The 13,657-nt window shown below is 40.7% G+C and overlaps 1 protein-coding gene across 1 annotated transcript; it reads right to left on the bottom strand.

Moving 5' to 3' along the window:
- crip1 (cysteine-rich protein 1) lies at positions 1-6,693 on the bottom strand. Its single transcript, XM_041954660.1, has 5 exons — positions 6,540-6,693; positions 1,875-1,969; positions 1,013-1,070; positions 510-557; positions 1-364 (listed from the first exon to the last, which is right to left on the bottom strand). Exons 1-4 carry the CDS (start codon positions 6,577-6,579, stop codon positions 514-516), a joined length of 237 nt encoding a protein of 78 aa, XP_041810594.1. The 5' UTR covers positions 6,580-6,693; the 3' UTR covers positions 1-364; positions 510-513.
- Between the last annotated feature and the right edge of the window lie 6,964 nt (positions 6,694-13,657).

Raw genomic sequence — 13,657 nt, 5'->3', positions numbered from 1 at the left:
TCATATGTCATTTGGTTTATTTGGAAATGCAGAAGTGCAAAATGTCATCAACAGCAAACACATTGCTTTATATCAAGGTTGTTTCATACAGAGACTCTGCAGAGAAAATTAAAAAAGGACACAAATTTAAACGTGTTTAGTCAGAATATCCACCTCAATAACAGGAAGAGACCAAGGGACGGCCTCTGGTCTCTTCCTGGGAACACACAATCATCTTCAGAAAACAGAGGTAAAAACACATGCGACACAAAATGTTTCTTCTGAATCAGAGCACAGTTTGTTTGCTGGTTTTTACTGGGCCTGCTGAGCATGCTGGCTTCTTCCATCTAGTTTCCAGGCAACATTTTTACCGCTGAGCCAGAATCTAATGATGAAACAAACAAACAAACGTCAGTAATCCACAGTGATGGATTATCTAAGAGTCAAGGTCGATGCTTGTTTTAACAAATAGCAGTCTGCGGTTAACAAATGTAAGCAAATGATTCAGTGAGTGAACGATGAACGCGTACCTGTCTATTTACTATATGTGTGGCTCTCGGTTCCACCACGTCCAAATCCTGCGAGGGAAGAGACAGGAAGCATTACATCACTGGACTAACATGAACACAAATGGAAGTGAAAGCAGGGAAACGATCTCATGGCCTCAACGTGGAAGGCTTTTACTTTGGAAGCCTGACAGAGAAGTTCAGCTACTTCCTGCAAGATAAAAGCTGAATGAAATGGTACCAATGATGTAACAAGTGGCTTGACCTTATCAGGTGACGGTGTGTGCTTTAACAGGACTGTTTACTGCCTCAGCACAATCAGGTACATAACATTTTCATTTGCAGGGCGTTCCTGGCCAAGAGTGTTAGGAACAAAGGTGAAGGAGACTTTGCTGTCATGGCTGCCAGGGGCGATCCTTGCAATGTTATCTTTAGCCAGAGTTTTACACCTTGTGATGGACGTGCAAGCAGGTCAGACTGAGTTCATGCATTGTGCAAAAGGGATTATTTGAGGAGAAGGTGCTTACCTTTAGGTCCAAACATTGCACCGTAGCAGGGGTTGTGACAGTATGGCTTGCCTTCATGCTGTAAGAGGCAGAGTTGTGTTAGCATGAGTGCGCTGAAAGTATCAGAACATCCAAGAATATGACCATAAAAGAATGAGTCTATTTAACTTTGCAACTGTTTTGTGAAGAGTATGAACAGATATTGTGGATATTTTCATTGCATTAACTTTACCATTATTTTTTCTAAGCTGTAGTGCTGCATCCATGTGTTAACTGTTTATTTATCTCTTGTTATATGATAAATATACGCCCAAATGAAATGGATTTCATGTCATAACACTCTTTATTTTTCCTTTTATCACCGTTAGCTTATGGGTCGCAGTAGCTAGCACAACAAAATCATATTAGGTTGTGTGGATGCACCATTTTCAGCGCATATGGCAAATCTCTTGTAAAGCACATACCCACGCAGTACAGGTTGGTGGATTTTTATGACATACTAGTCAACATTTAAATTTTTTTTTTCATTAATAACCATCCACTTCAAAGCCTGGAGTTGGATCTTTTATTCCACACTCTTCCCACGGATGAAGGCATATTTTCTCCTTTTTCGAATTAAAATAACAAATCTCTTATTGAATCTTCACTAACAAAAAAACAAATCACTTAGGTTGTCATTAGTTAAGGAAAGCATCCATAAACTATTAGACAAACCTTGAGTTTTAGTCATTTCAATGTCAGTCTTTGAGGTTTACTGAAACCTAATAACTGTAAAATCAGGAAGTAATTTGATTTGATGAAGTGCTATCGAATCACAAACCCTGTGTACATTATTAAAGATATTCTTGTCTTACAGAATATTCTATTATTTCAGGGGTCTCACCTCTGCATGTGAGCCTGCTGACAGCGTCTTGTTGCACTTCGCACACTTGAGGCAGGGCCTGTGCCAGTCCTTCCCCAGTGACGTCACCCTCTCAGCTGCCAAAGACGCCAAAAGACAAAATTAATAACCACATCCTTGACCTTCCACGACAAACAGAGCCACTGTGGTCTGCAGAGGAGATGGACTCATCACAGGGTCACACATGGTCTGCGGTTCAGTTAATGCATCTCAGAGCACAGCATGAGCTCATAGTCTTCTGATTTTAAATGCAATATCAGTTTTAGACCAGCAAGATCATGCCTTTGCAGACAACTTGGAGAACCATGTTTGGGTGTGGTGAAAAAAGAGGAAATAGAGGACGGAGCGTCCCAGAGGAATCTGTCCTCCTGCCTCATAAAATCTGATAAAGACTTTATCTGCACGGCTGATCTGCACAAACACCCATCAGGAGGGGCGTAAAAGTGAGGAGGAACATGACTCAACAATCTTGAATTTCAGATCTTTAATGGAGGAGATGGACGTGACCTTAGATGACTTTTGAGTGAATGCATAAGTTTTGAGAAGACAAGCACAGGAAATGCTGAAAATAGAGAAGTCTGTTTTGACCTATGTCAGAAGTGAGGAGCACAAAACTTGATAAACATCTGTCAAATTTTCTTAAAACATAACAGAAAGTCAGGAAGGACAACAGATGTACGAACGAATGCAAATAACTGGTCAAGCCACTGGCATCCAAATGTTCCCACAATATTAGCATATGACATATTTCCTCCCTAAAAATAACCTGATGTGGCATGAGATTATGCAACGGGCAGCGGAAACAGAGAAAGTGCTCCAGGGCGAGGTCAACTTCTCAGGCCAGCAGCATGAAAACATTCCAGCGAAAATGTGTTGAGGTTTGAAATGCAAGTCTGACCTGAAATAATTACTGTATTTAACTTCAAATACCAAACTACTGGCCTGAGCAAACAGTGGGCTCCTGCCTGTCCAAGCAGCCATGGAGGTAATTCTCACAATTAAAGAACAGCTTGGATTTCATCCTGATCAGTTGCGATGGCACCCTACGTATGTTGCTCTCTTCATTGCGTTTGGATCTGACAAAATACACTTTAGTGCACGGGGTATGTATTTTAACAGAGGATATGGCAAGAAATGGAGTGTTACAGACATAAGAATAATGCAATCTGTTCTTTGCATCAACTCACACTGACTGTTGCATTATGGAGGCACTCCAAAATACACAAGCAGTCACAAATGAGAGTGGCTGTTCAACTATTCGCTTCATTCCATCCCAAAAAAGAGCCGGAGAGGTTGTATAACACTTTGTCAAGCCAAAACAAGAGGCTAGGAATGCAGACGGAAGCATTTAGAGATGAGTGAATGACCTTAAATACAGTCACGCACCTTACAGCGTTAAGATCAACTGAGTATTAAAGTTTTCAAGGAATAGTTACTGTAGGCATTTGGGAATACACATGTTCTCTGTCGGCCAAGAGTTAGATGAGAAGATTGATACCACTCTCGCATCAGTCGTGGAAATATAAAGCTACAGCCTGTTAGCTTAGCTTCGTTAAAATACTGGAAACAGCTAGCTTAGCTCTGTCCAAATACAGCAGACTTCACTTACAAGCACTTTTAAAAGTCACTAATAAATTTGTTATTCTTGATCAAAACCTGTGACTGCCTGCTTGTATTAGTTAGTAAGCTTTAGGTGTGGTGGTAGGTGGATTTTGTTAGCATCGGACAAACTAGCTAAGACTAACCAGGCAGCTGGCTGTGGCCTTATATTTAAAGGAACACTTTGACATTTTGGGAAATTTGCTTATTCTTTCTTACTGAAATGTGAAGACTGATAACTCACGTCTGTTAGTAAGTATGAAGGTATGAGGCTGCCAAGAGCACCCTGTTAGCTTTGATAAGCAGAAGCAGGGGGAAAGAGCTAGCTTGGCTCTAGCCAAACGCAATCAAAATCCACTTACCAGCACCACTAAATCTTGCTAATTAATGTGTTATTTTTGACCGTAAGCTGTGACTTCCTGCTTGTATTAGTTAGCGAGCTTTAGATGTGCTGGTAAGTGGATTTTGTTAGCTTTGGACAGACTAGCTAAGACCAACCAGGCTAGCTATGTCTTTGTGCTACACCATGCTAGCCAGCTGCAGGTGTAGCCTTAGATTTAATGGAATACTTTGACATACTGGGAAATTTGTCTTTGATTAGCATAAGCAGGAGGAAAGAGCTAGCCTTACTCTGTCCAAAGCTAACAAAATCTACCTAGCAAAGCAAGATCAAAAGCATCTAATTAAATAAATAGTTTCAATTACGGAAATAAGCTATTTATTCACACTCTTGCGCCGTTTGATGAGAAAATCGATACCACTCTCATGTCTGTCTAACTATGAAACTACAGCCAGGCGATGACTAACTTAGCTTAGCACAAAGACTTCCAGTCATTGTGGGGAAACACCTACACTGGCTCTGTCCAAAGCTAACAAAATGTGCTTAACAGCACCTCTAAATCTCCCTAATTAACATGCTGTATCTCATTTCCTGCACCACATGACAGTTTCTTTGCCTCCGAGGCTTATTTAAGGTAGCGGTGGAAAGCATGCATCTTAAAAAGTGTTTTGTCTTCGGCTGTCTGTGTGGCTGGACCAGGACCATGTTGCCTCTCATCATTCAGTGAGGCAGCGGTAGCCTGATTGTTTCCATCTGAGAGCTCAGGAACATGAAGACAGATGAGCTGCTAAAGAGAGGTGAGGGCGGGGGGGAGGAGAGGTGAGTTGAGGTGAGGTGAGGTGCAGCCGAAAAAAGGAGCGACACATGGAGCAACCTCATAGAGGAGGTCTGGGGGGGTAAACTGATGCAGACCATTGAGGGCAATGATGAGACTTAACTTCCATATAAAGATTAGAAAACTCTTCCTTCAGTTATATTTAAGAAAGGAGCTTCTTTTTCCTCTTGGTGCACGGAAAAGGAGAAGATTGATCGGCTCGTTCTGCCTGAAACAAATTGGTTTGCCTGTTTTGGCCAGAGGGGGGAAAGTTTATCCATGAAAAGGAAGAATGGGAAGCACGGCTCCCCGGTTGCATGGTCAATTCATCTGACTGACAGTCCAAAGAGGCTTGGCTTTGTATTCTGTACTGGCCTCTGCCTCTGTGAGTCCCTCTGGAGAAGATTTACTCCGTTGCACTACTGAACTGCAGACAATATGGTAAATGGATTAAGACAAGAATAAAATGGAGCTGTCCCTTTCCCCCCCAGATGCCGTAATTGCTCCCTGCTTTGATGGCATCCTCACAAGACAGACCAACAAGATCGCTCTGAAAGGATGGAGCCACATTTCAGGGCATAGGGAACCTGCTTCTTCTGGTCCATTCGGTCATTATTCATGTCAGTCATCAGGAAAGACAATTCAGTTTGTTTGTAGTTTGATTACAGGAAAGCTTGCAGTGACCTTTGAGGTATTAATCTGCAAAAATGAACACATGTACTGTAGGCAGACATAAGAAATAAACAGCTAAGGGGGGAAGGCAGTTGAAGAGAGTGAGCAAGTAAGATGAAGAGTACTGATAAAACCCTAATAATGAAAAGTAATTAAGTATGTTTACTCAAGTGCAATATTTGACTTAAGTATTTCAATTGTCTACGACTTTCTACTTCAATTTCAAAGTGAAAATATTGTACTTTTTACTCATCTACATCCAAATCTTCCATTTCTAAAATATGATAGTATAGTATTAAAGTACATAAACCAGTTAAAGTTTGCTGCTTCTCAAAGTACTCTAAGTACTGCTTACATGTTAATCCATCAATATGTGTCAGTGCTGGAAGAAGCATTCAGGTCATTTATTTAAGTAGCAGCTCTACAATGCAAAAAATACTCTATTACAAAAAAAGTCCTGCATTCATAGCTGTGCTCAAGTAAAAGTGAAAAAGTATTGGCAACAAAATATACTTTCAAGAGTAAATACGCAGTGTGCAGCATGAGCTCTGCCAGCGTCATATTACTAGAGTTTTGGACCATTATTCACAGCGATGGAAAGTAACCACGTACATTTACTGAAGTACTGTACTTCAGCACAAGTCTGAGGCGCTTTCTCTAAGTATTTCAAATTTCTGAGGGAAATATTGTACTTTATACTCCACTTATTACTTTGCATGTCATGATTTTTCACTTAAAATCTGTATGTATTGTTTGTGATATCATCAGAAGTACATAACACAGTTTATAAAATTAGCTCTACTTCACCCAACTGCAACACACACTAGTGGCTGTATGTTACTGCATCGATCATAATTATCTAATGATGCACAAGTGGCAACAAGTACTCTTACTTTTGATACTTAAGTAAAAGTTTGACTTGCACTTGTGTATTTCTACATAGTGGTACTGCGTCTTTTATGCACGGAAATGACCTAAATACTTCCTCAACCTCTGCTGAACTCTCCAGAGTACTAAAACACGGGTATTTAATATTATATTCGTTTTAAGTGTAAATTAAAAACGCATGCTTGCATTCATGCGCTTGTCAGCTTGTCAGTCTCAGTTTCCTGTTTCCTCATTCGTGCAGAAGAAGCGCTGGTTTTCAGAACCAGGAAATGCATTCCTGCATGTAAAAAGCAAACTAACAGGGGGAAATTAAAATGAAGGGAACAAATCTTACCGAAGTAAACTTCCTTCTGGCAATTCGGGCACTTTGGCATCTTGCTGCGGCTGTGAGTGTTCCTCTGCACGGTAGGTATCCTGCGGATGAAGCTCTGACTGGCCCACCTGTTCCTGAACAACCACGCCTCGCTGTGAAGTGCAGATGTGCGCTCCCGCCTGTATTTATACCGCCGAGGAAATAGTTCAACCGAAACTTTTCTCTTTTTTCCGACAGTGGGAGAGGCTTGTGTTGAGTCTGTGCGAGCGCTGGTTGCAGAAACTATTCCATCTGGCTCTGAAGTGAAAGAATTAGGCTCCTGCACTAATAAACTCAGTTATTTGCAGCTGCAGGTCAAGATGAGTGGGGGCGCAGGTTAATGGCGCCGCGTGAAGTGACCATTGCAGCAAAATAATACTGTTTCCAGCCCAGGTTAATGTGATGTTAAAGCTCCACTCAAAAATGGGTTGAGTTTATTTGCATTTCATTTGGGCGTTTGAGCTTTACTGTGCAGAATGATGCATGTGCAGACTTGAAGCCTGTCTTCTCGTTCATGCTGTGAAGGGAGAAAGTTGCTCTGTGCTCACCTTAAATCTGAGTTCAGGAGCATCACATCGCAATATGCATCTTACCCAAGCTGATGATGTCCAGCATACACACACACACACACACACACACACACACACACACAGACACATACTTGTGTCCAGCTTTTGAAATCTACAATATTTGCTTATTCATTAAAAGCCAAACTATAGACAAACTATTGTTAAAAGCAAAAGCAATTTGATGTATTTTATAACATGTTGATGCTTAATGTAAGAATTCTGTACAATAACATAAAAATATAGCCATGTTTGTTATTCATAAGTCATGTTTTATCTCTGAGTCCGCATGCCAACAGGTAGACCTCGTAACTGATTTGGGATGCATTTCATACTCCAGTCTAGCAATTCATCTTCACAGCTCCTGCAGAACACCTCTGTGGAATAAACACTGAATTATTAATACTCTGTGCAAAAGCTTTTCTTTTGTCCTATTCAGGCCCTGTTTCCTTTTGGCCTTCCCTGCCGCAGAGCTGTGTGAATAATTACGTGATGTAGCACATCATTCATGACGATGGGGTCATATGAGGTCATCAGTTTGTCGCTCTCATCGCAGAATTTTCCCGCTATCCTTTGCGAGGTAGATGCTTTGTCTCGAAGGGTTTGCCCCCTGAATACTAAAATGACAAGCATTCAAGGTTAATTGAATTAATCTTTTAAATGGTGGAAAATGCTGATTACAGAACACAAGAGCGAAAATATCCAACAACGGAACAAGTGAGACAAGAAGGTGATAAGATGACAGTTTATGACCCTTAATGATTTACTTTCTGTGCTCTGCCATCATCTACTTGATATGTGACTCCACCAGTGTATTCACTGCTGAATGGCAACACAAGCCACCTGATGAATGATCCAAGTCAAGGTGATTTAACAAAGCTGCCAGTGACTGAGGACAAACACACTGGGCTGCCGTGCAAGTATCATTTCTATGCAGCTGTAACTCTATATGTGTAATTATTGTACTTTGAAACATGTAACTGATACCAACCAGGCATGCTTGTGGATAAATGGCTGAAATAGACATCTAAGTGATGAATTAACAGATCATATATTTGGCTTAGAGTAATGGATAAACAGTTAAAATCGCTTCGGTGAAATACAGCTAAGAGTAATGGATGAATGGATTAAATATTTAGCTAAAAGTAGTGAACACATGCTTGAAATAGCTAAAACTAACAGGTCAATAAACTGATAAAGGGCTTAAATTCTTAGTGAGTAAAGGGTGGAAAAATGGCAGACATGGTAGCAGTTTGAATGCAAACAAAGCCAACCTAAACACTGACAGTTTAAGTGTATGGAAAATATTCATTTTAATAGTGTTAAATGCCATTCAGTCTATATCAGTTGAACTGAATCCAGTAGACTGGTAGTCACACAGCTGCTGGCCTGTTGTTGTTTTTTTTGGTAGCATAGTGCAGCAGGTTGGCTTGTGATTGCATGATGATGATGATGATGATGATGTCAGATGTTTCTCTGGCTTGAACTCTGTTTTGACTTTGAGCTCACAATGTTCTTGGTGTAATCATTACAACACAAGCAGACTTTTGACCTGATCAGTATAGTTGTCACCACTCTGTAATCTGTATCTGTATGTGTGTGTGTGTGTTTGTGTGTGTGCACGTGTATGTGTGTGTAAATGGCCGTCTTTTGTCTCTTATGTCTTCACACGCTGCAGATACAGACACACCTTCAGAGCGAAGACTGTTTCTGTCTGTTTTCCATGGACAGTTGAATGACTGAGCAAACCCTCTGAGGAGCTGTATAATGAAATCACCATGGCAACCAAACACAGACCTTTGGTTATCATTTTTTATCTCGGTTAGGGTATTAGGAGGTTGACTCACCGAGCTAATCAAGATGCGTTTTTATAGAGGTAAATTTCCATTTTGCCGTTAATCTTTGAATGAGGCTTGATGAAGGTTAAATAACAATAAACACACATTTATCCTATCTTCATGTAATTCCATGTAATGAGACCTTTCTAAACATCTGGTATCCTCAAATCCTTTTCAGATCTGGTTTACAGTGAAAGATTTACCTGCAGGTTTTGATGATTTGGGAGAAATCTCCAAAGTCCTTGGGATGAGCGCCTTGTAATTTTCTTTGTGGGATAGTTTTCATTATGCCAGGCAGAAGCTGTACCCTCTGCAGATTAATCAGAGAGCTAATCTCTCCCAGCCACCCAGGTAGCCGAGGGTCACGCCTCAACGGCCTGCACTTGGGCTCTCGTCCAGCCGGTGAGGTTGGTCCCTGATGTGTCTCTGTTACTGCCATGTAATTACATCTCGCAGTCATCAGCCCTCCTCCCTTAAATTACACAAGATTAACATGGAGGTTTTGTGCTCTACATCACTAATCAAGTACAGTTACTGCACACAAACTGCTACCATATGAAGACATTAATGTGCGCAGCCTACAGTAGAGACATGCCCATGTAGACATGTAGCAGGCTGCTGCTTAGAGCCATTCAGGCAGACAGGAGCACAACTGTGCACAGGTAGAACTGCATGTGGTAGCAGAAGTGGTTGAGATATTTTTACCATTTCCGGTTGCTATGTGAACTAATTTTCAAGCCATTTGACATAATAGAATGCCTAAAAATCTTCACATCACCATCAATATATACATATTTATATTAATTAAATAAAACAATTGTCTGTTTACTATATTTATCACTTCAAATCGTGTGTATTATCCCTATTAGCACTGAAATCCTTGATTTTAGGTGACCAGAGCTGTAAAGATTCAAGATTCAAGATTCAAGATTTCTTTATTGTCATTGAGCATGACGTGTCAATAAAATTTGCATTGCAACCCCCATGTCAGAAACAAGATAATAAGAAAGATAAGAAATATTGTAAAATAAAATAAAATTAAATAATCAACTAAAATATATCAGCATGTTCGGAATTTAATTTCAGTCATCGGCAAAATTGGTTGTGATTGGCTCGTTCTTCACACGGAAGAGGAGGCCTTTCTGTTCAACTTGGACTGTTATAGGCTTCTGTTGTTGCTAGGCTTCAAATGGCAGATCGTGATTGGTCAAATGATGTGTGATTGGAACCTGAATCAAAATACTCTAGCTATATATATATATATATATATATACATACACACACACACACACACACACACACACATATATATATATATATATGCTTGCAAGCAAAGAAGTTTTTTTTGTTTTTTGCTTTGCTTTGCAATGTGTTAAAGCCGTCAGAATCTGCGTAAAGAGCAGCAGTCAGTGTAAAAGATCAATAATTTTATGACAGAAAACAGGGGCTGGATCTGGCACCCAGTATTGGCACTGAAATATTATATCATGATTTCCACTAAGAGGATAGCCGCGCTACTTTTTTATATCCCATTTACGTCATTCAAACACATTCGACAGACTGTGCGGTGACCTTTGACCTGTGAAATCATGTGATCCTAAAAGGAGCTGCTCAGTGTGACCCATTGGCAAATTCACCAAACGCAGAGGAGCTACTGTACTGTCAGCTACTGTCAGACAAAGTGTGTTTTGGGAGCCATAAATTTTGTAGCATGACATCACAGCCTGCTGCATCCATATTTGTTGGAAAAATATCAGCTTTCTGTGAAAGCACTTCATCATCCAAGAATCAAGGAAAAAACATTTTATTTGACATTTAAATTGCATCAGAAAAGTTGGAGAAAATTGGAGAGGCTTCTCAATTTGCTGGAAAATTAATGGGAGAGAAGGAGAAATTACTTGCAGAGCAGCGAAATGAGCCAAGTGAATTTCTTGCCATGGATCTCCAAATAACCCCTGTTCTGCTTGATTTAATTGTCCCAATATTCTCTGGGTTTTGTCTGAATTTATGTAAGCGGCACTGGAATCATAGACATTGATGGATCAGGGGGCCATGCAGAGCGCAACGCAGGCAAACGCGACCTGTTTTTAGGAAATCAGGGAGTGAGGTAAAACAAGGCGATGGCGGCGTGGCGGCCATCACTCCTCCAGATCCGTCAGATGGAGACCCAACGGGGGGAGGCGAGGCTGGGAGGAAGGTGAAGCCGGGACACAGTCTGTTAGTGGAGGACACTGTGTCCATTCAGTGAAGCACATGCTGTCAGAGCGGCTGACTCATAAAGGGAAGCGCTGCAGTTTCACAGGCTTCGAAGATAAAGCTTCTCACATACACATTCATTTACTGTAGGTGGGTTCAGCTTCACATGTAGCCTTTTCATTTGTTTTAGGCCCTCCAACTTTAATGTCTTGGTTCACTCTTTCTGCTCTCGATAGCCTTGTTATCGACTATCGCAGCTAGCTATACTAACCAGTGATATTTCACTCAGAAGTTGGTTGAGACCAAACCAGAGTTCAAAGTAGAATATAAAGTGAATATTAGACTTGGATCTGTCGGGCCACCAGAAACTCCAAATGAATGTTCATGTTGCTCCATATCTCCAGCTCTGGACGTGTAAATAGGCAGCTGATTGCTAGAGTATGAACGTATAAACAACGTATATATGAGGGTTTAAGATTTGGAGCTACTGTACTTGTGAATACAGCTGTTCCTCCACTAAACATTAAATCCTACACTTTTATTATTTGCATTTACATTTACATTTGCCCATTTAATGGCTGTTCTGGAGCTTTCAGTCATATCACATGGGCTGCATCAGCGGGTGGGGCTGGTCAGTTGTCATGGAATTAACAGATATTCAAATTTCCATTTTTTTCCAGAGCATTTTATAGACTTTTTTTTTTGTTCACTTAAAGTTGAGATTCAACGTTGATGACTTTGGAAACAGCAGTTGCCAAAACAGTCTCATCACAAGGTGCATTTAGGTCCTTCTGATTATATCACATGAACTCTAAGAACATCTACAACTCCATGACAACGACTACAAAAGAGGATGTGATGTAATATGCGGTCATGTGAAATGAACAGCTACCAAATGCACCTTGTTTTGTCAGTTGCTTGTAATGTCTGTTTCCCGTCTTCTCCTCCCTTTTCATTCCTCTCTGCCGCCCCCTTATTTCCCACCTCCTTCCTTATTTTCTTATTTCTTTTGTCCGCCCTCCTGTTTTTCTGGAACTGACTGAAAGCATGAAAATCACCCAAGCTGAAGACGCTCTCGCCTCTTTGTTTGTTTTGCTTTTTTTTTTTGTGATAGTTGTTTTTTTACTTTCATATGATTAAAATTCTGAATGCAGGATCTTTACATGTAACTGAATATTTTCCACTGGTATTGATGTTTTTACATTTTAAAGCATCAGGTGGACGCTGTTAACATTGGATTGCACTTCTCCTGCAGGGTCCGACAGATTCTCACACTATTTCTCTCTCAGACACACTCCAGGTTTTTCCAAGGTCACTGTTTGCACTCCTATCTCTGCTCGCCTTTGATGCTCTCATTACCTCACGTACCTCACCTCAAGTTTCCTGTGATTTGAGTTGGGAATGGAAACACTGGAACATCTGTGCTTTGTTGTGGTTGCTGTGGCGATAAGTTGTCTCTGGATTGATTACTTATCCCCACATCAGAGGTAAAAGTCTGGATCGGTCCTGCACTGTAAGCCACTGTTGTCAGTGAGGACTGTAATGAGATATTTATAATCAGAGGAGGAACAGGAAGGCTGACGATCCGAGCCAGGATGATGCAAACACTCTATGTGTTGCATTTTGACCTAAAATGAGATATAGCAAAAGTAAGCTGAAACGATTCTTTGAAGGTGTAATCAGGGGAGTTTTTTTTTCCCATGTAACTCCATTTTTAGAGGACATGACATATGCATTAAAAATTGCATGCGTAATAATGATAACATCCATACCACAACACTGTATGCTTTCATAACAGCCTTCCTCAGTTGCCCTGAACATCACCATCACTCCACTCAATGACATGTTTGTGGAGTCATTTGTCTTGCATCACATCATCTTGGCGGCGTCCCTTCTCTTTCATTAACGCTGCTCACCCTCTGCTGAGTTATACTTAACTCCTGCCGCAGGAATTGCAAACCGATCCCTTTTCATTGGACGTGTGATTGTTATAGTAAGTGAATCCTGGTGTCCTGATGACCACAAGGAAGATTTTTTGGGCTTGTTGACACTGTAGAAGTGCTGTCATGCGTGGCCACAATCGCCCTCTGATCAACTCTGTTGGAGCATGAAGTTACGCTACATGAGCTACTGCAATGGCTCCTTTACAGGCTTGGCTAAAAAGCTGCAGTTTATTCAGATCACTGCTGCAAGAAAAGTGGATCACATCACTCCAGTCATTTTTACACTGGTTTCCTGAGTGTCATAGAATGTATTTTGAGATACCAGCCAGTGTTGGTATATGAATGGCACAGAGCTGAATTAACACTGGATTACATCAGTGTTTCTTTTGCTCTAAAGCCCCTGCACAAGGGAAATCAATTTAAATTCAGCGTGCAAATGCCACTGACAATGAAAACCTGTATAAAGAGGGATTAATACGGAATGAATGCTAATGCTCAAGAAATGCCAACCATATATATCACCAAAACAGAGTCTGTGATCATGAACAAATGATTGT

The sequence above is a fragment of the Chelmon rostratus genome, chromosome 15, assembly GCF_017976325.1.
Source record: "Chelmon rostratus isolate fCheRos1 chromosome 15, fCheRos1.pri, whole genome shotgun sequence".
NCBI classification, from domain to species: domain Eukaryota; kingdom Metazoa; phylum Chordata; class Actinopteri; order Chaetodontiformes; family Chaetodontidae; genus Chelmon; species Chelmon rostratus.
This window is presented reverse-complemented; position numbering and strand designations above follow the sequence as displayed.